The sequence below is a fragment of the Procambarus clarkii genome, chromosome 16 (genome assembly GCF_040958095.1).
Source record: "Procambarus clarkii isolate CNS0578487 chromosome 16, FALCON_Pclarkii_2.0, whole genome shotgun sequence".
Taxonomy (NCBI): domain Eukaryota; kingdom Metazoa; phylum Arthropoda; class Malacostraca; order Decapoda; family Cambaridae; genus Procambarus; species Procambarus clarkii.
Genome location: NC_091165.1, coordinates 18,722,326 through 18,747,905, shown reverse-complemented (window position 1 = coordinate 18,747,905; position 25,580 = coordinate 18,722,326). Strand labels below are relative to the sequence as shown.

The 25,580-nt window shown below is 39.3% G+C and overlaps 1 protein-coding gene across 2 annotated transcripts in view; it reads right to left on the bottom strand.

Annotated features, from left to right (window-relative positions):
- Positions 1 to 25,580, bottom strand: part of LOC123751326 (organic cation transporter protein) — a 40,350-nt gene that overhangs the window by 4,490 nt on the left and 10,280 nt on the right. For both annotated transcript variants that reach the window (XM_069325295.1, XM_069325294.1), the window contains exons 2-8: positions 14,492 to 14,942; positions 13,417 to 13,549; positions 12,604 to 12,793; positions 7,020 to 7,123; positions 6,188 to 6,339; positions 4,644 to 4,812; positions 2,667 to 2,814 (exon numbers count right to left, since the gene is read on the bottom strand). In XM_069325295.1, the coding sequence (XP_069181396.1) occupies positions 2,667 to 2,814; positions 4,644 to 4,812; positions 6,188 to 6,339; positions 7,020 to 7,123; positions 12,604 to 12,793; positions 13,417 to 13,549; positions 14,492 to 14,576 (981 nt within the window). In that variant the 5' untranslated portion in view covers positions 14,577 to 14,942. The remainder of the gene's footprint in view (positions 1 to 2,666; positions 2,815 to 4,643; positions 4,813 to 6,187; positions 6,340 to 7,019; positions 7,124 to 12,603; positions 12,794 to 13,416; positions 13,550 to 14,491; positions 14,943 to 25,580) is intronic.

Below are 25,580 nucleotides of genomic sequence, written 5' to 3'. Positions count from 1 at the left end.
ATATATATATATATATATATATATGTCGTACCTAGTAGCCAGAACTCACTTCTCAGCCTACTATTCAAGGCCCGATTTGCCTAATAAGCCAATATATATATATATATATATATATATATATATATATATATATATATATATATATATATATATATATATATATATATATATATATATGTCGTACCTAGTAGCCAGAACTCACTTCTCAGCCTACTATTCAAGGCCCGATTTGCCTAATAAGCCAAGTTTTCCTGAATTAATATATTTACTATAATTTTTTTCTTATGAAATGATAAAGCAACCCTTTTCTCTATGTATGAGGTCAATTTTTTTTTATTGGAGTTAAAATTAACGTAGATATATGACCGAACCTAACCAACCCTACCTAACCTAACCTAACCTATATTTATAGGTAAGGTTAGGTTAGGTAGCCAAAAAAAGCTAGGTTAGGTTAGGTTAGGTAGGTTAGGTAGACGAAAAAACATTAATTTATGAAAACTTGGCTTATTAGGCAAATCGGGCCTTGAATAGTAGGCTGAGAAGTGCGTTCTGGCTATTAGGTACGACATATATATATATATATATATATATATATATATATATATATATATATATATATATATATATATATATATATATATATATATATATATATATATATATATATATGTATGTGTGTGTGTGTGTGTGTGTATTAGTGTGTAAATCACGAAAAATAAACACGTGATTAAAAATGTGACAGTGTCAGACCACGGAGGAAAATTGAAACAGGAATTTCCTTAAGTACTTTCGTATATTAATTCCACTCCTTCGGAAGATGTATTAATATACGAAAGTACTTAAGGAAATTCCTGTTTCAATTTTCTTCCGTGGTCTGACACTGTCATATATATATATATATATATATATATATATATATATATATATATGACAATGTCAGACCACCTTCTGAAGATGTATTTAATATACGAAAGTACTTAAGGAAATTTCCTGTTTCATTTTTCCTCCGTGGTCTGACATTGTCACATTCTTAATCACGTGTTTATTTTCGTGATATACACACATATATATATATATATATATATATATATATATATATATATATATATATATATATATATATATACTAAGTCAAAGTCATTGTGTGTGTCTGTGTAAATCATGAAGAAATTAGCAAGTAATGAATAATGTGACAAGGTATAACCACCAAAGAAAAATTTAACAATTACTTGAGTACGTTCATGTTCATCAACACATCTTCGAAAGTATTATAAATGAAACACAATACTTGAATATATCGTGAGGAAATAGTTGACTATTTGAGGTGAAAAAATCTTTGTAATACTGGTAGTGTAATAAGAGGAAACTGCAGAAGGTCTAATGACCAATACAGGGGAGTTTCTGTAAGGTCTGTCCCTAATCGGATTGCTGTCTACTAATCATTTTATTAAGATCGTTTTAATTGATAAACTAAAAATTAATCCAAATTGTTTAAGGTATTACTAATATTTATGTTGCTTGGCTTCGTAATTTGCATTGAAGCAGATTCATTTATATTTATATTAAAAATGCTTTTACAGTAAATTTGGTGACAAAAATCCCACCAAATTGATTAAGAGAGATCTTCTTCAATAAGAAATTGAATAAATACACACGCACGCACGCAGACACACACACACACACACACACACACACACACACACACACACACACACACACACACACACACACACACACACACACACACACACACACACACACACGCACACACACACGCCTGCAAGATCCAAGAGTCAACGCTCGATCCTGCAGGCACAAATAGATGAGTACACACACACTCCCCTTCAAAGAGTAAGGGGAGGCATGATAACCACCTACAAAATTCTCAGGGAAATTGACAGGGTGGACAAAGACAAACACTTTAGTACAAGTGGAACACGAACAAGGGGACACAGGTGGAAACTGAGTACCCAGATGAGCCACAGAGACATTAGAAAGGATTTTTTCAGTGTCAAAGTAGTTAACAAATAGAATGCAATAAGTAATGATGTGTTGGAGGCTGACTCCGTACACAGTTTCAAATGTAGATATGAAAGAGCCCAGTAGGCTCAGGAATCTGTACACCAGTTGATTGACAGTTGAGAGGCGGGACCAAAGAGCCAGAGCTCAATCCCTGCAAGCACAACTAGGTGAGTACACACACACACACACACACACACACACACAGGGGCCTCACGGCTGAGTGGATAGCGCCCTGGGGTCGTAGTCCTAATGGCCCGGGTTCGATTCCCGGCGACGGCGGAAACAAATGGGCTAAGTGTCCTTCACCCTGACGCCCCTGTTCATCTAGCAGTAAATAGGCACCTGGGAGTTAGACAGCTGCTATGGGCTGCTTCCTCTGTGAGTGTGTGTGTGTGTGTGTGTGTGTGTGTGTGTGTGTGTGTGTGTGTGTGTGTGTGTGTGTGTGTGTGTGTGTGTGTGTGTGTGTGTGTGTGTGTGTGTTTGTGTTAGAGAGACATACATGTAGTAAATATAATAAAGGAAAAATACTTTGGTTAGAAAGGCGAGGTCTAAGATCTAATAGCTCGATTCTGCAGTAAATGCAGTAAAAATAATAGTAAATATACACACATACACTATTCTCCAACATCTAGTAAAGCAGTTACCTCCAGCCGGAATTTTGCTAGTAGTTTCTGGAGTTCGTGACGGGGAGGAAACTGGACACCGTGCCAGCGGGCTGCTTTATGGAGGATCTTGGCAGCTTCCTCGTGACGCTCCTGCATCATCAGCCACCTGGGTGACTCGTCCATGAACCTGGCCAGGTGTCACAAGTTAGACACATATACACACATGGAAATGACGTCACTCATTAATACATTATGGCGTCACTCATTAATACTAGTTATATACATAACTGCTTCTACCATGTCTACCAAGAAATATGTTATGAGCTGCACCATATATATATTATATATGTATATTATATATTTCATGGCAGGTATTACATTCAGAACATTCAACTATGTACCATAATAAACAACGTCAGTGGTAAAATATTAAGCCGGGTAGAAGCAGCCCTGCTGTATTACCGGAAGCCTAATGATCAGTCGAGAATTTTATTTTTTGAGAATAGGTTAGTGTAAAGTCAGATATTACTAACTCATTGAAAACAAATCACTTCGAAATCAATCTAAACCTCAATAGACGCTACTTGAATGATTGGATATCAAATTTGTCTGGGAAAGAATGGAAAGGTTTCAACCTTTCCACAAGATGGCTGAGCAGACTAGAAACAGAGCAGCGTTCACTTTGTTATACCAAACTCACAATAACTCACTCAACTCAAACTCACAATAACAACTCACAATACACAAAACCAAAGCAGCATGACAACTTCAAGTGCAAGTCTAAGGGCAATATCAACTTCTGGTTCAAAGTTATATTGGAGGTTTCTAATTAACAAAAGTAACTATGTCATCATTCTTTACGCTTTCTGGAAAATTTATGATAATTGTAAAGTATGACACCCAGAGCTGAGGAGCACAATGTAAGTGGGGCCTCGGAAGGGCAAGATAAAACTGCAGAATTGCATTAGCTATTTAACTCCTAACACATTATAATAAATTCTAGGTATTTATAAGAATGCACAAGAAAATTCATTTCTAACCCTTCCGAGTCAGGGTTTCTGATATCTGGCCTCTTGCATTACGGTAGCCTAGCCTGGTCAAAGTTGTGAAGCCTTTCTGCTTGCACCATGATAACACTGGCGGGTCAAAATTCTTAAGCCTCGCCTCTTGTATCACAACTACTCAGAGTTCACAGGACGTCTTAATCGTCTAGGGTCTTCCTGTTGGTTTTCTGTATGGTGTGGAATCCGGCGCTCACTTCCGTGGGTAACTCCAGGGGCTCACCTGACATCTGCCTAACAGTCTGTTTATCTGCTGCAAAGAACAGTAGTTTTCCACGGACAGGCGACTTGTATATAGCCTCAAGGCTTTGCATTTTATCATATACAGGAACGCTGGATCACATCCAGCACAGGTGCCGTCATGGTGCCTAAATCATCAAAACAACAACACCACCTAGCCTAAGAGTCTGGTGCTTACCTAACAGTGACTATACAAGGAAGCGAGGTATATCTCTTTGTACCCTGCCTACTAATATAATCTAACTATTCTGACGTTGAAATTCTTTGTCGAATCTGTCCTTAAATTTGTGGATGGGGTTAGCTTCCACGACTTCTTCTTTCAGTTTTTATTTATTTATTTATTTATTTATATATACAAGAGTTCTTACATTCTTGAACAGCCAGTAACACGCATAGCGTTTCGAGCAAGTCCTTAATCCTAATTTTCACACACACACTCATACCCAGGAAGCTGCCCGTGGCAGCTGTCTAACTCTCAGGTACCTATTTACAGCTAGGTAACAGGGGCATCTGGGTAAAATAAACTCTGCCTATTTGTTTCCGCCTTCCGCCGGGGATCGAACCCGGACCCTTAAGACTATGAACCTCGAGCGCTTACCAAGCCAGACTGAATCATGGCTGAACTGTGGCACCCTGATTGCTGGTGGTTACTCACGGAATGAAGAGAAGGACAAGAGTTGCAGGAATAGTAGACAAGAACCTGGTGGTAACTCACGGTAGGAAGAGAAGCAGAAGAGCAACAGGAAGAGTGCATATGAGCTGCAGCGTCCGCCAGTCCCGCACTAGGTAGGCCCAGGCGCCGAAGAGCATGCCGGTGACAGCGAAGGGAGCGGTGGAGAGGAGCCCGAAGATGGTGCGGAGCTTGGCTGGGCACGCCTCCAGACCTGTAGACACAGTCAACGTCATTTCAAGTTCTCCCTCATCTTACTACAAGATGCGTCAGTTGTAAGATAAAAAATAAATCTTGTGAAAACAAGAATAATCGTTATTTATGTAAAACTGGGGACATTTTGCTCAGCTCTACTCATCTATGCACCTAAAGCTCTAAATCTGTAAAACTCTACGCTTCTGTAACGCAACAACAATATAATTTTACTCCGATACTGATCAACACCTATAAAGCTCTATAGCTCAACAACTCTACATCTGTAAAGCTCTACAACTTTACATCTCTAAAGCTCAACAGCTCAACATCTCAAAAGCTCAACACATCTGTACATGTATTGCTCTACACATCTGTACATCTACAGTTCTTCACATCTACAGCTTTACAATTATGTAGCTCTTCATATAACATCTAGAGCTTTACACCTCTACAGATCTGCATTCCTAAAGTTTTACACAGTTTAATCTACTGTCATTCACAATGCCTCTAAATACTAACATTATACACCACATTCGAGTGCACCATTTCGCTTACATTGTGTACACTATACGTCCTCTAGCTTAAGCGTCACTGCATACGTCTCATTGTAGTGATGTCACATTTGTGGCTCGTATTTAAATTGTAAAAAATTAAATTATAAAAAAAATAAATTGCTAAAAATGCCGTAAAATGCTCCTTTACTGCAGTTCGTAGCAATTTCTATAGCATGTGTGATGGCTTTTAGTTATGGTATAGAAATACTGCATCATTGAAAATAAGTTCACTGGTTGTAGAACATGTGCAAATGTTCACTGGTTGTAGAACATGTGCAAATGTTCACTGGTTGTAGAACATGTGCAAATGTTCACTGGTTGTAGAACATGTGCAAATGTTCACTGGTTGTAGAGCATGTGCAAATGTTCACTGGTTGTAGAACATGTGCAAATGTTCACTGGTTGTAGAACATGTGCAAATGTTCACTGGTTGTAGAACATGTGCAAATGTTCACTGGTTGTAGAACATGTGCAAATGTTCACTGGTTGTAGAACATGTGCAAATGTTCACTGGTTGTAGAACATGTGCAAATGTTCACTGGTTGTAGAACATGTGCAAATGTTCACTGGTTGTAGAACATGTGCAAATGTTCACTGGTTGTAGAACATGTGCAAATGTTCACTGGTTGTAGAACATGTGCAAATGTTCACTGGTTGTAGAACATGTGCAAATGTTCACTGGTTGTAGAACATGTGCACATCAGTTCACAGCTTCCAATATAAGTGCATTTATAGCTTGTTATATGGTAAATCTCAAAAAAGGGAGTAAATACGCAATAAACCCCAGAGGTAACAAATAAGATCCTGGTTGTAGAGCAAGAGACAGAGGCGGGGACGGACCTTGTATATACGCGGGGCCGATGATGGTGTGGATGACGCCGAGAACAAAGCGGCCGGCCAGCACCAGGGAGTAGAGGGGCACCAGGGCCGACCCGGTGGCCGTCAGGGCGAACAACACCGTCGACACCGTCACCACTCGACGCCTGCCATACCTGTCCACACACGCATTGCTTATCAACAAAATATTATGTATATTGCATGGATACAAACGTGAGATATATATATATACAAATCGGACTTTGCATATTAGGCCGAGAAGTGCGTTCTGGCTACTAGGTACGACATGTTTATATATATGCGTCAAGCTTGAATGGTCCCCAAGCCAACATGCATCAGAACATTCTTAACCTGTGAAGAATTCGAACCCGGTCCGCCAGGGCCTCTATGCCCCTTGCGTGTCAAGTCAACCCAGTCACCTGTTAACTTCTCCCTCTCTTCTCTCTCTCTCTCTCTCTCTCTCTCTCTCTCTCTCTCTCTCTCTCTCTCTCTCTCTCTCTCTCTCTCTCTCTCTCTCTCTCTCTCTCTCTCTCTCTCTCTCTCTCTCTCTCTCTCTCTCTCTCCTCTCTCTCTCTCTCTCTCTCTCTCTCTCTCTCTCTCTCTCTCTCTCTCTCTCTCTCCTCTCTCTCCTCTCTCTCTCTCTCTCTCTCTCTCTCTCTCTCTCTCTCTCTCTCTCTCTCTCTCTCTCTCTCTCTCTCTCTCTCTCTCTCTCTCTCTCCCTCTCTCCCTCTCTCTCTCTCTCTCTCTCTCTCTCTCTCTCTCTCTCTCTCTCTCTCTCTCTCTCTCTCTCTCTCTCTCTCTCTCTCTCTCTCTCTCTCTCTCTCTCTTTCCTTACCTGTCAGCGAGGAAGCCAATGAGAGGTTCCCCAACAGCAGTACCGAAGAAGTAGAAGCTCTGGAAGAATGGACTGAGACTGGCCTTCTCACACACCAAGTCCCACTGACAAACAGACAAGTAACATTATTAAAACCAATTAATTATGAGCACTTTCCTTATACTTCCTTATAACAAATATTCGCCTCACTGAGTATATTAATATAAGGACAGTGTGTTATCACCATGAAGCAGCATGGGGCGCGTATTGGAGCAATGACTGAAGTCATAACGTGAGCAACTCGTACTCCTAATAGAACGTCGCATTTTGACGCATACTCTACCTAAGGCCAAAAATTGTCGTACTACAATGTAATTCACTGTGTCGCGTATGGTAGCGGATCGCGAAACTGGCATACTGTCCCGTTTTCTGTTTTGGGTCCTCTGGTTGGTTACGATTAAGGGCACTTTATTACGACAGTTTCTTGACGCTGGGAAGCCTCAGAATGACGGGCTGACGAGACCTCGCGGTGGGACAACTTACTGGTTGACCCTTTTGTCACGTGGTTACAACCCTTTGCAAATGTTTACTTATATCATACCTGCCGCTTTCGTGGCTTGTTCTTCTGCCTTCAACGTTAGTTCTTTTTTTAATAATATACTGTGCACCCTTCCCTTTGTGTGCTGTTTTATATAAGAAAAACAAATACAATAGATTTTCCCATTGTGTTAACCATTATTATTATTATTATTTAACTCCTGTGAGTGTGATCTGTGAGTGTAATATGCCAACTAACCATCTATTATATATTTTAGTTTGTGTTGTTAGGGAAATATGTGTACTTAAGGTGTAGTCACGTCACCCCATGCCCAGTGGTTGGGGGGAGCGGGTGTCCTGAAGCTATATATAAACCTTAACCCCCCCCCCACCCCCCCGAAGTGGCAAGGGGTAGAAGGGAACAACAAAGATCAAAAGTTGTGGTCAAGCTTTGCTGTACTTTTTGAATATTTTTTTGCCTTGTGAATACTTTGTGAATACTTTGTTATACTTTGTGAATACTTTGTGAATACTTTGTTATACTTTGTGAATACTTTGTGAATACTTTGTTATACTTTGTTATACTTTGTGAATACTTTGTGAATACTTTGTGAATACTTTGTGAATACTTTGTGAATACTTTGTTATACTTTGTTATACTTTGTGAATACTTTGTTATACTTTGTTATACTTTGTGAATACTTTGTGAATACTTTGTGAATACTTTGTTATACTTTGTTATACTTTGTGAATACTTTGTTATACTTTGTTATACTTTGTGAATACTTTGTGAATACTTTGTGAATACTTTGTTATACTTTGTTATACTTTGTTATACTTTGTGAATACTTTGTGAATACTTTGTTATACTTTGTTATACTTTGTGAATACTTTGTGAATACTTTGTGAATACTTTGTTATACTTTGTTATACTTTGTGAATACTTTGTTATACTTTGTTATACTTTGTGAATACTTTGTGAATACTTTGTGAATACTTTGTTATACTTTGTTATACTTTGTGAATACTTTGTGAATACTTTGTTATACTTTGTGAATACTTTGTGAATACTTTGTTATACTTTGTGAATACTTTGTGAATACTTTGTTATACTTTGTGAATACTTTGTTATACTTTGTGAATACTTTGTTATACTTTGTTATACTTTGTGAATACTTTGTGAATACTTTGTGAATACTTTGTTATACTTTGTTATACTTTGTGAATACTTTGTGAATACTTTGTTATACTTTGTGAATACTTTGTGAATACTTTGTTATACTTTGTGAATACTTTGTGAATACTTTGTTATACTTTGTGAATACTTTGTTATACTTTGTGAATACTTTGTGAATACTTTGTTTTACTTTGTGAATACTTTGTGAATACTTTGTGAATACTTTGTTATACTTTGTGAATACTTTGTTATACTTTGTGAATACTTTGTTATACTTTGTGAATACTTTGTTATACTTTGTGAATACTTTGTTATACTTTGTGAATACTTTGTGAATACTTTGTGAATACTTTGTTATACTTTGTGAATACTTTGTGAATACTTTGTGAATACTTTGTTATACTTTGTGAATACTTTGTTATACTTTGTGAATACTTTGTTATACTTTGTGAATACTTTGTTATACTTTGTGAATACTTTGTTATGCTTTGTGAATACTTTGTTATACTTTGTGAATACTTTGTGAATACTTTGTTATACTTTGTGAATACTTTGTGAATACTTTGTTATACTTTGTGAATACTTTGTTATACTTTGTGAATACTTTGTTATACTTTGTGAATACTTTGTGAATACTTTGTTATACTTTGTGAATACTTTGTGAATACTTTGTTATACTTTGTGAATACTTTGTTATACTTTGTGAATACTTTGTTATACTTTGTGAATACTTTGTGAATACTTTGTTATACTTTGTGAATACTTTGTGAATACTTTGTTATACTTTGTTATACTTTGTGAATACTTTGTTATACTTTGTGAATACTTTGTTATACTTTGTGAATATTTCGGCTGCATCATTAAACATTCTCCAGGAGCCTCGAGATTTGGAGCCATCGTCTTAACTGGCCACTTTGGAAAGCAAAACAGGACCATAATTATTCTCAACAATTAAAGTTTTGAAAGACGTGCTGGCTGCGTGCATGAAGTAGTTTGATTGATTGTAGGTAACATAGTTATGTTGGTGGGAGTCTAGTGTATAGATGGAAGCACGGGTGCTATAAACTTATATTTAATAACAAAAGCCACTAATTGTGACCAATAATGTACGAATAATAACTATGGTGTGTCGCCAAATATGTATATGTATATATATATATGTTATAACAGTGAAAAATATGTATAAATATGTATAACTGAAAAATAGTTATAAATATGTATATAACAGTGAAAAGAAATGTACGAAAGATCGAGAAAATTCGTGTTAGAATTATTAATCTTACTTTTTCGGTCATATTTAATAATATATATATATATATATATATATATATATATATATATATATATATATATATATATATATATATATATATATATATATATATGTCGTACCTAATAGCCAGAACGCACTTCTCAGCCTACTATTCAAGGCCCGATTTGCCTAATAAGCCAAGTTTTCATGAATTAATGTTTTTTTCGTCTACCTAACCAACCTAATCTAACCTAACCTAGCTTTTTTTGGCTACCTAACCTAACCTTACCTATAAATATAGGTTAGGTTAGGTTAGGTAGGGTTGGTTAGGTTCGGTCATATATCTACGTTACTTTTAACTCCAATAAAAAAAATTGACCTCATACATAGAGAAAAGGGTTGCTTTATCATGTCATAAGAAAAAAATTATAGTAAATATATTAATTCAGGAAAACTTGGCTTATTAGGCAAATCGGGCCTTGAATAGTAGGCTGAGAAGTGAGTTCTGGCTACTAGGTACGACATATATATATATATATATATATATATATATATATATATATATACATATATATATATATATATATATATATATATATATATATATATATATATATATATATATATATATATATATATATGTCGTACCTAGTAGCCAGAACTCACTTCTCAGCCTACTATGCAAGGCCCGATTTGCCTAATAAGCCAAGTTTTCATGAATTATTTGTTTTTCGACTACCTAACCTACCTAACCTAACCTAACCTAACGTTTTCGGCTACCTAACCTAACCTAACCTATAAAGATAGGTTAGGTTAGGTTAGGTAGGGTTGGTTAGGTTCGGTCATATATCTACGTTAATTTTAACTCCAATAAAAAACAATTGACCTCATACATAATGAAATGGGTAGCTTTATCATTTCATAAGAAAAAAATTAGAGAAAATATATTAATTCAGGAAAACTTGGCTTATTAGGCAAATCGGGCCTTGCATAGTAGGCTGGAAAGTGAGTTCTGGCTACTAGGTACGACATATATATATATATATATATATATATATATATATATATATATATATATATATATATATATATATATATATATATATATATATATATATATATATGTATATATATACATATATATATATATATATATATATATATATATATATATATATATATATATATATATATATATATGTATATATATACATATATATATATATATATATATATATATATATATATATATATATATATATATATGACAATGTCAGACCACGGAGGAAAATGAAACAGGAATTTCCTTAAGTACTTTCGTATATTAAATACATCTTCAGAAGGAAGATTCCTTCTGAAGATGTATTTAATATACGAAAGTACTTAAGGAAATTCCTGTTTCATTTTCCTCCGTGGTCTGACATTGTCACATTCTTAATCACGTGTTTATTTTCGTGATATACACACACACACATATATATATATATATATATATATGTCGTACCTAGTAGCCAGAACTCACTTCTCAGCCTACTATTCAAGGCCCGATTTGCCTAATAAGCCAAGTTTTCCTGAATTAATATATTTACTATAATTTTTTTCTTATGAAATGATAAAGCTACCCTTTTCACTATGTATGAGGTCAATTTTTTTTTATTGGAGTTAAAATTAACGTAGATATATGACCGAACCTAACCAACCCTACCTAACCTAACCTAACCTATATATATAGGTAAGGTTAGGTTAGGTAGCCAAAAAAAGCTAGGTTAGGTTAGGTTAGGTAGGTTAGGTCGACGAAAAAACATTAATTCATGAAAACTTGGCTTATTAGGCAAATCGGGCCTTGCATAGTAGGCTGAGAAGTGAGTTCTGGCTACTAGGTACGACATATATATATATATATATATATATATATATATATATATATATATATATATATATATATATATATATATGTCGTACCTAGTAGCTAGAACTTACTTCTCAGCCTACTATTCAAGGCCCGATTTGCCTAATAAGCCAAGTTTTCCTGAATTAATATATTTACTATAATTTTTTTCTTATGAAATGATAAAGCAACCCTTTTCTCTATGTATGAGGTAAATTTTTATTTATTGGAGTTAAAATTAACGTAGATATATGACCGAACCTAACCAACCCTACCTAACCTAACCTAACCTATATTTATAGGTAAGGTTAGGTTAGGTAGCCAAAAAAAGCTAGGTTAGGTTAGGTTAGGTAGGTTAGGTAGACGAAAAAACATTAATTCATGAAAACTTGGCTTATTAGGCAAATCGGGCCTTGAATAGTAGGCTGAGAAGTGCGTTCTGGCTATTAGGTACGACATATATATATATATATATATATATATATATATATATATATATATATATATATATATATATATATATATATATATATATATATATATATATATATATATATATATATATATATATATATAGTCAGACCACGAAGGAAGGATTAAGACAAGAATTTCTTTAAGTACTTTCATATTTCATAATATGAGTTCAGTCCAGAACGAACTGAAGCGTCGTCCTTTCCACTTCATTTCATGTACTGGTTGATGATTACATGTCAAAAAAAATTGTGGTATATGCAGGAACACTTGGCCTCACCTGCATGGTGACTGTGGTAGAGAAGGTAGAGGTGTCATACTCCCAGTGGTCACAGGGTTGGGTCGGGAAGGATCTTGCCTCCTCTGGGGTGGTGGTGAACTCAGGGCTCCAGGCCAGCCCCTCCACGGCGTCGTAGTCCCTCACTAACATCCTGCACTTGGACCTCTCCAGGTGGCCCCCGGCGTCCTCCCTGTGAGTTGCCACCACCGTCATCCTCAATGATTCTTATCTACAGTCTCAACTCTAATCAACCACAATTGTAATTTAATTTTTTGTTGTCTTTAAAAACGCCGCAGTAAACACCGCAGTTTCTCGTGAGCTTGAATGTAAATAGCGTAGTACCCCATGAGCCAGGGACCCCCCTTGAGGTAAATGGAAACAAACATGAACTCGGTGATATTGCAACCCGTCCTAGGACTGTATTTTCTAACATTTATTAATGCGATTATGTTGTTAACAGTTTTACATATTCAAATGACTAAATCACTTCCTGTCGTGAAATGAATCCTCCTCCGTCACTTCCCGGTAGTGAATAACGGGAGTAAATATGAATAATTATCATTATAATAAATTAATTATAGGTGAATGTTATGTCACAAATGATTGTTGATGCTCAACTGTGGACGAAAGCTCAAAAAATATAGATAATAATTAGCATTCTATAAATTTCTAATGTAACCAAAGATGAAGACTTGAGTGTTGCATCCTAGTAAATGGTCAGTCGTTGGCCTATATGAAGACCTCGAAAAACCTAACAAGCGCCTTTCCCCGAAAATAGGAAACCTTACTTCGGTCCGGCGTTAGATAACATACCAGGGAATGGAATAGTTGAGGCGCTGCTGGAGGGTCCAGGTGGAGTTTGCGAGCTGGGGGACGCGGCACCAGTGGTCCACCATGGGGTTGTAGAAGGCTCCTCCCAGGGAGAAGTACGGCAGAAAGGCCGCCCCTGCAACACACACACATGGTACGTTACCCAGACCTTGACGAAATGTAGGAATTTGCAGGTTTTATGTAGAGACTTCCTGCACACACGTCGAGAAATCAAACGGTTACGTCATCCTATTTGGCTAGTATGCTAGTAATTTTAACTTTTTATTGTAAGGAAATATTTGAGAGAGGTAATTAGACACCTATATATAAGAATTTATCAAAAGGAGCCAAGTCGGTAACACTATGTATCCTACTCTCTCTCTATATATATATATATATATATATGTGTAAATCACGAAAAATAAACACGTGATTAAAATTGTGAGTGTCAGACCACGGAGGAAAATTGAAACAAGAGTTTCCTTAAGTACTTTCCTATATTAATACATCTTCAGATGGAGTCTCTCTCTCTCTCTCTCTCTCTCTCTCTCTCTCTCTCTCTCTCTCTCTCTCTCTCTCTCTCTCTCTCTCTCTCTCTCTCTCTCTCTCTCTCTGTATATATATATATATATATATATATATATATATATATATATATATATATATATATATATATATATATATATATATATATATATATATATATATATACAAGAAGAAAATACAAATTGCGTTAGATTTATACCAGTACTGGGTCAGGTGAAAAAACTAGTAGAATAAAGATAAATAGGGGACGAAGCACATTCAATGATTAATCGGGTGTAATAGGCCTATTATGTTGAGCAGTGTCTTCTAAGTTGGCATCGTTGTGTTCCGGTCTTGTCCTTACTCTCATGGTGGGTAGAGTAAAGCGTTCCGTAATTTGGGTATTCATAGTAGGTTGTTCTATTTTTATGTGGATTGCTTCAAGATCAAGATGTGGATTGCATTCCACAAATGCAGAATATAGAACACATGGCATAAATGCCACAAATATTAGACAGGAATAACTTTGCAACACCGCATAGGTTATACTCACATAGGAAATATGAACCAAACATGAAGATTGTCCACCGTCCCACTCCTAAGGTCTTGAGAAGGCTGTCGAAGTTGTCGTACTGCATCTTGGCCTTGGCAACACCAGCCTTGGCAACACTAGCCTTGTTAACACCAGCCTTGGCAACACCAGATTTGGCAACACAAGCCTTGGCAACACCAGCCTTGGCAACACCAGGCTTGTCAACACCAGCCTCGGTCAAACTAGCGATGGAGCATCTGGAAGATGTTGACTAAGGCAGGTGTTGAAGAAAACGTTGTCACTTCAAGAGTGCTGCTGCTCCTTGAGTTGCAAATGAACCAATCCACAGAAATGTATACGCCAGAACTGACGCTGGAGACACAGGTTTTAGCGTAATATCAATAGGGTGCCAGATTAATGGATCAGGTTCTGGCACTCAGCCTTGTTTCGCCGATCCGCGCTACTGTCACACCTGAAAAAGAAGAACAGCGTAAGACCAAGGTTGAAATAGAGTGAACCCCGAGTGTGAGGGAAACGACCACAAGATCATATCACATTCCAACCTCAAATCTTTCAAAACTACTTTACCAGTCTATTATCCGATACTACTTATACCGATGGCTTGCTATAAGCATCACACACATGTAAACACGAGGGAAGATTTTTCTGGCGGCGCAATAACGGCGCATTCAACAGTCGATTGCCAAAAGTCAGAGGAGTCGTTGGCATCCAGCCTCGGGAAACCCCGCCGCTGTTGTTCACGTGAAACAAAGCAGCATGGAGACAAGTTGTCAACGGCTGGCTGTCCGTCCAACAAAAATAACAGTATCAACAGCTATTATGGATTTGATGTATAAAATATAAACTGTTGTAACACCTCCCCCCCCCCCCCCCCCCCCCCCCGAATAAAAAAAAAGTCCACGTTATGTACTATTGAAATAATGAAGGCCACATCAAACTGAAATAGCCTAAACATATACCTAATCTATATATATACCATATGTATATATGTTGTTAAATATGACCGAAAAAGTAAGATTAATAATTCTAACACGAATTTTCTCAATATTTCTTATGTTTCTTTTTACTGTCGATGGTAATTGAAAAATCAATTCTCCAAAATTCATTTTTTATTTCTAGTCTAACGCGACGCTTGAACGCGTTTCGTAATAACGTATTACATTTTCAAAGACTTTAGTTTACACACACACAACTGTAACCTGAAAACACTTAACAGAGTTTCACTTATTCTAACGCTAAACAGCTTGTCTTATATACTCGCATTTGGGTGAGGTGATATGTTGCAACAGTTTTGGATGAGGTGAACAAACTTTTGACCAACTCAAGACAGAACACGGTGCAATGGGTATAAATTGGATAAGTGAGAGGGAAGAATGGAAGTAACTGCAAAGGGCCTATTGGCCCATACTTCCTCTTGATGCTTCTATATTGGTACGGAGTCTTGAAGTGGGTAGAATATAGTTGTGCATTAATTGGCTGTTGATTACAGCCAATTAATGCACGTAAGCCTCACACACTGGGTTAATATAGAGTTGATGGGATAATTGGGATTGAAGTGAAGGCGTATTTTCTTTTCTAACAAGCTGGGTTATTGTTCTACACGTCATTGTTCTGCTAATGTAGTCTACATGAGGTCAAAAGAGGGTCACATAACTATACTCGTCTCGAAAGCTGGTTGGTCACACTTGGAGTGTGAGTAGTCCAAAGATACTGAAAGAAAATAAATTATGACTTAGTTTTCAGGAAAACAAGTTAAAAGACAACCGATACATTATCCTTTTAGTCTATAATTAATACTATAATAATAATAATAATTATTATTGGTATTTTTTTTTACTATGGATGTTTCTCACACGTATTAGTTTTCATCTTGTTGCCTTAACAGTAGTCTGCCCAACTGTCCTCACACTTAATACATCGCAATATTGATGCTACCACAACATCAACATTATGTTGTTCTATTGAAATTAAAACTACAGTAATATTGACGCTTCCTCGGACCAATGACCATCGGTGTGTAGTTCGAGGGGTTTGCCTGGGTTCGAACGGTTAGGAAGTGGTATAGGCAAAACCACTTCAAATTTAACGCTCGTTAAATGGTAAGAGGAGCCACGTGGCGACCAAGATATTCCAGTGAGATTCGCCATTCGCTCGCCAGAGGGTGAGGTTGTTTCGGCCTTGCTCCGGCAGTCTCTACCCACCGAGTGTTGTGAACGGTTGTTGGTGGTGACGCTGCGGGGCCCCCGCGACCGTGGTGTGGGCCTGCACGATGGGGTTGCCCTTGCCCCCTGTGAGGAGGACGTTATCGGCGGGGTTGGAGTTCTCCGGTCTGGTGGTTTATCCGGCACTGGATGTGGCGTTGTTAGATGTCATGCATGTTGCAGTGGCCAACGTGGGTGGTGTCATGATCATCTCTAGCCACTAGGTGGTGGTGAAATTTCACTCCATAACTGTCTTCACAGATTTTGTCAGGCGTTATGACCGGTGCACCTTTACGTTACGACGGACGCACCTTTATGTTATCTGGGGATGCTGGGACAGGCAGTTTCGGATCGCAGTGTTTCACTGACTTATGTGAGTGTGCATGGTGCGACTTTTGAATTTCCGGATGACCTGTTGCGTCGTTTTTTGGCAAATCATGACGTGTCTTGCGCCTCCGACTGAATGTGATTTCCTCTAGGCGGCTGAAGGGCGTGCTGAATGAGACGAGGAATCTTACTATGCAACTTAAGGCTGATATCCCGTCCTCTGGTGCTAATGGGGTTCTCCATCCAGTGTTTTTATGCTGGTCAACCTCACACTTGTTTTAGGTGCGGCTTGTCGGGCCACCTGGCTGCGGTTTGTCGTACTGGAGTTGTGGAGAGAGGGAATCTCTTTTGGACGGAGGATTTTACCCCTCTGGATGTTGTTGTTTCAGATTCAGCTACTCGGAACAAAACGTTCAAAGTAGCACGGGCTATGATGAGCCCGTAGTGGACTTACTTGGCACAGATGTTGGGCTGTGTTCCTCTGGAGGTCCTGGAGGCTTCTGTACATATGGTGCGGACATGGGTGCTCTACCGAAGAGGCTTATGGATGGGGGTCTGTCTGCTGTGGGGAGCCCTACTGTGGTTACTGTGCCGATTTTGTCAGTGGTTTCTGCAGACCACCCTGGTGGCACTGCGTGGAAGCTGCGTGTGTGGACGTTCCTCCTCCTTCGGCTGCGCAGGACATATGGCGATGTGGTACCGATGCGGTACCTCTAGTGGTACCGGTGACTGTCATCGGCCGTGTGTGATAGCGGTGTGCTGTCTGGTGCTCTGGGATCTCTGCTGCCTGTGTGCGTTGGGCCGCCAGAGGGTGCCACAGTCAAGGGGCTGTGTGTGGTTCCTGATGTGCGTGTGGATGTTCACGACGTACAGCCTGATGTGGTGGTTGCTCCAGTGCCTCCGGTGGTCTCTGCGGCTGATGGGGTGCGCGACACTGGGGCAGTTGCCCTCGTGGTGGTTGCCCGCTCCTCTGGTTGGGCGGCTCTGGCTGCCATCTCATCGGTGGATGTCCGTCTTTCTCGTTTGCAACTGGAGGGTTTCAGTTCATATGACATGCCACCTGACCTAAAACGTACAAGGTCTCCCGCATCGCCACTCCCTATGGGTGTCGTATAGGTGGACGTGGAGGAATATATGAGAGTTTGGTGTCCTTTGAGGGTGATGTTGTTGGGGTGGCTGGGGCTCCTGTGGTGCCTGTCGTTGGTAAGGATGTGGTGGTGGTGGACGTCCCCGTGCTGGGTGTGGGGGGGGGGGCTTCCTTGCCTGTTGCTGTATCTCCCTTCCCCCCCCACCCCCCCCCCCCCTCCCCCACCCCGAGCCCTCGGTTCCCGGGTCCCCGGGGTGGGGGATTGTTGCCCCTGGTGTGGTTAGTGGTGACGGGCGGAATTTGGTCCTGTGTTGAAGAAGGACACCGTGAAGAAGATCTTCGTGCAGTGAGACCCCGTGAGGGCGGACACGTACCGTGAAGAAGGTTCCCATGAAGATAGAGTCTGAGCAGCCTACTATTGCGGTTCGCCTCCAGGAGTTTCATTCCGAAAGGCAGGCGTGGGGGAAATAGCATTTCATGGGATGACTACCCTTGCGCATGTTTTGTTTTATTCGCTTTGTTTGAGTGTGTTGGTTTTTGTGTTTTGGGTTCGATGTGTTGTGGTATGGGCTGTTGCTGTACTGTTGTTGTGCGTGTGTCATGTGACAATGGGTGTTGTTTTGATTACTCTGTCTGCCCAAAATTATAATTTTTTGTTGTAACAATGTTTTTGGGCTGCGTAGTTTGCGCTGTTTGCACTATTTTACCTGTACATATATACTGTGCTGCGTGTGTGCCTGGTATTTATCTGTGTTAGTAGGTGAGACTGTCTTCCCTTTGTGGAGGTCGGTTGTGTGTGTTAAGTGCTGTGTATATATATTTCTGTGGAGCGGTGTGGTGGTGGGTGTATAAGCTGTGCTTACAGGTGGGTTTCGCGGCCCCAGGTGCACGTCTGTGCCCGGTTCCCTGTGTTCTGGTGTTTCTCTATCTGCTCTTATTCTGTACGGTTTTGTTTGTTGCTATATGTGTTTCTATGTTCATGTGCTGTAGCTTGTCTTGTTGTGGTGCTCCGGTGCCTTTTCTTTTTCATTACTGTATTTATGCCCTGTTTTGTCAAAATAGAAAAGCTATTCCAGTCAGTTCTCTCATTTTAACTCTACTTAAAAATGCTCACTGATGAGTTATTTGTGAACTAATGTCATAAACAGGATATAAACAGAAAACATGAAATTGTGAAAATAAATATCTCCAATTTACAGTGAGATTTCTTTAGTTGCGAATCAGAATTGATTATGTGACGATTGATAAGGAGCTTTAATTTAACATTATTCAGATTCGTTATCAAAATGTATGTCGTATTCATCTTTGATGCGTTACTTTGTCAGATAAAAACAGAATCATCATAACTAGAAGACTATTGAAGCCGACTTCAAAACACACCATATTTACCTTATTTGTTTCATTAACAAATATGATTTTAGTTTAATGTATATGTTCTCAATATTTTAATATAGACCCATTCTCTCAGGGGCCAGATTCACGCACCCGGAAGCAAGAACGGCGAGGGGAAACTGTCTAGATGTTGCTGTGATCGACAACCAATTGACTTGATCTGACCTGAGTGAAGTACCCATCATAAATCTTTAAATAAATTTAACTCAGTCATTTCACACACACTTCACCTTTTAACAAACTTAGTTATACAAGAAGACATGAAATTGCATGTCTACTGCCTATTAGTGCTGCCACATGCGCCGTCGATGCACATGTGGCAGCACCTCGGGTCAATGACCGTCGACACTTCCCGGAACGACACAGACTAAAATTATCTGGAGGTCATTGTCCACAGCAGGTGGCGGCCCGGCAACAGTTTGCAGCTGAGCCTTGGCTGTGGTGAACTTCAGTCAGCCTTCTCCAGCCACTAGCCTTACCGTTCAAAGATGAGGCCTTATCACAACATAAGGAGATGTGATTTTTATTTTATTTGTAAAAATACAAATATTACAATTACATACATAAAAAATCAAATTGATCAAGTCCCAACATTAAATATGCACAAAAACCATCTTGGAACAATCCACCATATCCAGAGATCTAATGGGAAGCCCGAAGAACGGAAAACGGCACTTTCAGTCAGCAGGGCTGTCAAATCCCAGATACGCGATTGATAAATAGGTATGTTTATTCGACAATTCAAAACAACAAACATTATACAAAAGGAAGAGACCCACCCAACACGTGGGTCGTTACACAGCCAAGCAAGCCAAGCGTTTACAAAAAACAACAACAAGGAAAGCAGACACTGTCAACATCCTACATATTCACAGACGTACACTGTACACCATACTATATATATTCACAGTCGCACATCGGAAAAACCTCCTGATAAAGGTTCCTACGATCAGAACCTTGACCAGGAGAGGGGTATGCATCCACCACCACCTCGCTGGTCCTAGCAACGTGGTGAATCTCGACAACACCAGCACCTACCACACGCCGCGGGGTATGACGCCACCCACCCCGCTCTTCACAAGGGTGCCAGATTGGGCTACACATAGCGAGTTAGGCTACTTTTGAGAGCCTCGCGCTCCCAAATTTTTAATTTCATTACTTGCGACGTTTTGGGCTAATTTAAAAACAAGTTGGGCTATTAATGTTATGAAACTCAATGATGATTATTTGTTCTTTTATAATGTGATGTGTACAAATCACAGCCGTGCCCAACAGCCTGATTATTGTAATACAATAAATTACCGCTGGAGACTTGGTCAGAGACCGGCCCCCTGGGGACGTTGATCCTAGGAACCTTCGAAAGACAAAGTAACCGCAAAGCAAGGTAATCCTACCCCAGGGACGAAAGATTTCCCAACCTTAATTGTCATTAATACTTCATCCCAAAAGCTACAGCTGGTTCCACAGGTCTTCATTAAGGAGAGAAAGTTATTTAGAAATTTACAGATTGATAAATGATTTGATAGATCCCTTACAGTTAATAGCTTTGTCAGGAACACGATGGTTGGCAAGGAGCGGTAGTGTAAAGCGGCTGTTAGATCAATGGGATTCTTTAATGACTCATTACCAAATCGCTTCTTCCTCTTGTGATAAATATGTTGCAAGACAACTATTTTCAATGTACTCTGATCCAACCAGTATGCTTTATTTCACATTTCTCAAACCAATCCTAAATGATTTTGAAAGGACGAATTTACTTTATCAAAATGATGAAGCACATCAGTGTAGCCTTCACACTGTCTTAGAAAACTTCACTCTTGGCATGTACAGAAGAATCGTGCTTCCTGATCATGGAAAACTTGATGTTAATTTGAACTACAATTCCATATATCTGCCCCCTGGAGAAAGTTGAATTTGGTTACGAATTTTCAACACTGGCAATTAACAGACAAAACAATTTTATAACCCAGGAAAAGTTTCAAAATATTCAAGAAAGATGCCATAATTTTGTAGTGAAGGCTTGTAAATAGCTTCTTTCTCATATTCAAAGTAATGCTGAAACTTTCAAAAAAATTACAAATCTGTCTTAGCCACACACGGCCACCATTTTTAGAACTTCCATTGTTACTAGCTGACTAATCTAAGCTTAGTGAAGTTGAAAGTCAGTGACGCCTACTGTTAACCATTGACTGGTCCAACATTTGTGAGGGCCAAATTCCAACATCTGGATCGTCATTTTGGACCAAGGCAATAACTGTCAAGAACACTGCTGGCGATCCCATACTGAATGACCTCGCTGAGTTTGCGTTGAAAATATACAGCTTACCAATCAGTAATGCGCTGGTTGAACGGGTATTTTCGAGAATACGTCTGTGAAAACTAAACTGAGAAATCGAATGGAACCTGAACTTTTGACATCAATCTTGAAAAATCAAAACATATCTTAAAGAAAACGGAATTTGTTGTTCATTATTTGAACCGCCCATGTCAATACTTAAATATGAGTCTGCAATATGCAAGAACGATCTTAATTCTTAATAATCTTCAACTGTGAAGAGGTGGAAGTACTCCACACCCACTATGCTTCATACTGTAAATACTGGTAAGTTATTGTAGCGAGTACAAACAATATACTCACTCCAACTTCTCATTAGCTTAATGGCGTAACGAATAAGCACTAATTGCAGAAGCTGTAATCTCTTCCCTAATTACAGGTAACAGTTCTTCCCTCCTCCTATCCTTGTGGAGGAAGCTGAGGTGTAGTCACCGAATATATGCAAGCGATATGAGAATAGACAACACTACAATTTCCACAGTCAAGAATGTAGCACTCGGCGTATGCAGTTCTAATCGACCCCAAGACACTACAGCTTCGACACAGAACAGACAGCAGACTAGGACCTCATCGAGCTACAACGCTCTCCCACATAGAGCTCCACGACTCTGGCCTCACTCAGCTCTCTGCTCTGCTCCAAGCTCCGTCTCAATGTCTACGACAATGCTGTATCCAAGACTACTAAATAAATATGAAAACCCACAAAACACTGTGTATCTAATCTATTTGACAACGTAACATAAACGTACGTTACATTATCCTAATATCATATTTATTTAATATATATATGCAGAGATAATATTAATACAACAATTAAAATCGTGTAGTGTACTCTATATATCAAAATATATTACTTTGAAGCCCGTATCAATCACTTAAATAAAAATTGGGCTACTTTCATTACAAATTCGCTACTTTTAGACCGGCAGCTCGCTACTTTCAGCAATTTGGATCTGGCAACCATGCCCCCTCAGCACTGGGTAGTGTACCACATCAACTTGTTTGGATGTGTGATAATGGTATGATAAACAGAATACTTAGGAGCTACAAGCATTTTGCCCCAAGAATGCAACACTTATATACTGTGTTTACTATATTAGCCTGCAATGTTAAATGTGATTCTTGTACTGTGATGTATGGCTTTGTACTCACTGGATTTGTGCGCCTCTTGAGACACTTGAAGTATAGGAGGGTAGAAATAGCCTAAGCTACTCTATCCCTTTGAGTTGTATTTTATTGTCTCAATAAATATACTTGAACACGCATGACCGAACCCTCCACTGTACCGGGTATAACAACCACATCATTGCAAACCTCCGTAGAACCACCACCATCTTGGCTCCCAACTCTCCGACCACATCGGCCCACGGAGCGTTGGGAGCCTCATCTCCACCTGAATATCAGGCAGTCTTCTTCGCAGACAGGATGCCAGTCACCGGAGATGAAATCCTCGTTGAACGTATAGACCATCCACATCCGGAGCCACCTCCCTGCCAAGAGCATCATTAGGAAGCGGAAGATTCTCCTTCCTCCATAAGGGAGGAAAATCAGCTTCACGGAAAATGTTCAGCAGGTCAAACACGTCAGTTGTACAAGCAGTAGCCAGATGTCCTGGATGCCCGCACTTAACTGTCTGGTTGCTATCAACGAGCAATATCACTCATCTGTGATACCCCCACACACACACATTGTCTTATACCCCCCCCACACACTTCGCCTTTAATAACACCTGCTATCAGCCAGCAACTATCCGTTGATCACGGATAGTTGCTGGTTGTCTATATTATCTGGTGTCTCCCTTGAACCACTTGAAAATGTCAGATCTGGTACATTACCTTTACCTGAATAAATAAAAGCTGGTCAGAGTTTACAAATGGCAGCAGCCGACCATACAGCCAACAATTTAAATAAAAGACGACACGTTCTTGTCGATCATCATCTTAGCCGTCTTAAAGGCATGCAACAAACTCTTAGCCTCGCCGGAGGTGTACCGACCCTTGCGGACATATTTCACTGTCCCATACCTGTCAAGTACCCTAGGGAGAATATCGGACATCTCGAAAGGCGCGTCCTAACTATCACAACCGAGTACGCTACACTCAAATTCTTCACGGTCACAGCGCCCCTGTCGTCACTCAATCGTACTTCCCAACCCTCATACCGCAGCCCGTTCCAAACCAGTCCACAGAACACTGGAATGAAGCCGTAACATCAGTGTTGCTGATGACCCCAACATTTACACTACAGATAAAAGAAACTGGGGTGTGAGTTTTCAGTTGCATATAGTCCTGGGGACCATTCAGGCTTGTTCGCAGATAAAAGTCAGGCCAGCCGACTCCTCCCTCCTCAGCGGGAGGGAGGTGTCGGCTGCTTCCACCCCACACCCATCCAGTGGGCGGTGGTGGAAGGTGCACTGCGATCCATAGGTATATTTATTGAAAGGAACATTGTCCATTTTCCCATATTGTTCCAGTGTGTGAATAATAGTTCCATTCAACATTTCAAATGGCGCATCCCTCACAGAAACGTATGTAAACGTTTTGCTCAAATTAATCACTTGTAGGAGTCGCGTCGTGGACGTGGTGGTGAGCAGAGCAAGATCTGTTTATCTGAAAGGAAATCTCTGATTCTGTTAACGGAAGCTAATTTTTCGAACTTTCTTAACAGGCTTTTTGTTTATGTTATGATATAACTACATTATGTGTTTGTTATGATAGGACCATATAGACATTTGTTCATAGCCATAGAAGAACAGTCTCCGTGGTGTAGTGGTAAGACACTCGCCTGGCGTTCCGCGAGCGCTATGTCATGGGTTCGTATCCTGGCCGGGGAGGATTTACTGGGCGCAATTCCTTAACTGTAGCCTCTGTTTAACGCAACAGTAAAATGTGTACTTGGATGAAAAAACGATTCTTCGCGGCAGGGGATCGTATTCCAGGGACCTGCCCGAAACGCTACGCGTACTAGTGGCTGTACAAGAATGTAACAACTCTTGTATATATCTCAAAAGAAAAAAGAAAAGAAAAAGGAATATAATTACTTCAGGCTAAGTGTATAGGAAATGTAGCAGGTTGTCATCGATGAATAATGAACGTACTTGACTGACTGACTGACTGACTGTCAAAGGGAGTCTTGCATCGTGACAACTAGGTCAGTGTCAGACACGTCACAACATTACAAACTAAATAAGTGCGTATAATTATATAAAATGGTCACCCGATTTTGTTACTTTTTCTCGATCATAGATTAATACTGAAAAATAATAAATAAAACCAAAACTATTGATTAATTAATCAAAAAATTATTAGTTGTTCTGGCAGTGCGTAAGACGTCATCACCACTGCCCATGATTAAAGAAAATATATAATCATCATGATAACTTCAACCGTGCTGCTTCTTGCGTATATTATCAAGCAGACAGTGATAACCCTTATCTTGGAGATTTGATAGCACTTACTATATTAAGGAATTATTGTTACTCTGAGCTAGCTTGTTGCTAAGCAATGTAGATCTTGTGGAAGTGATCTATGATGTTCGTGACAACAGCAGTGATTAGTTGTAAATTTAATAAGTTCCAGGTGTAGACACTGCCAGGCCGGTGGCAGACTGCTTTTACGTTGCTATGTTGACCACACAGGTTGACAGACCACGCCAACGTGACACAGACGGGCAGATGACACTATTTGCAGTTCTCTCCGTAGTGAACTTCATCTCAGAATGGAATACCTCCATGACTAAATATGATAC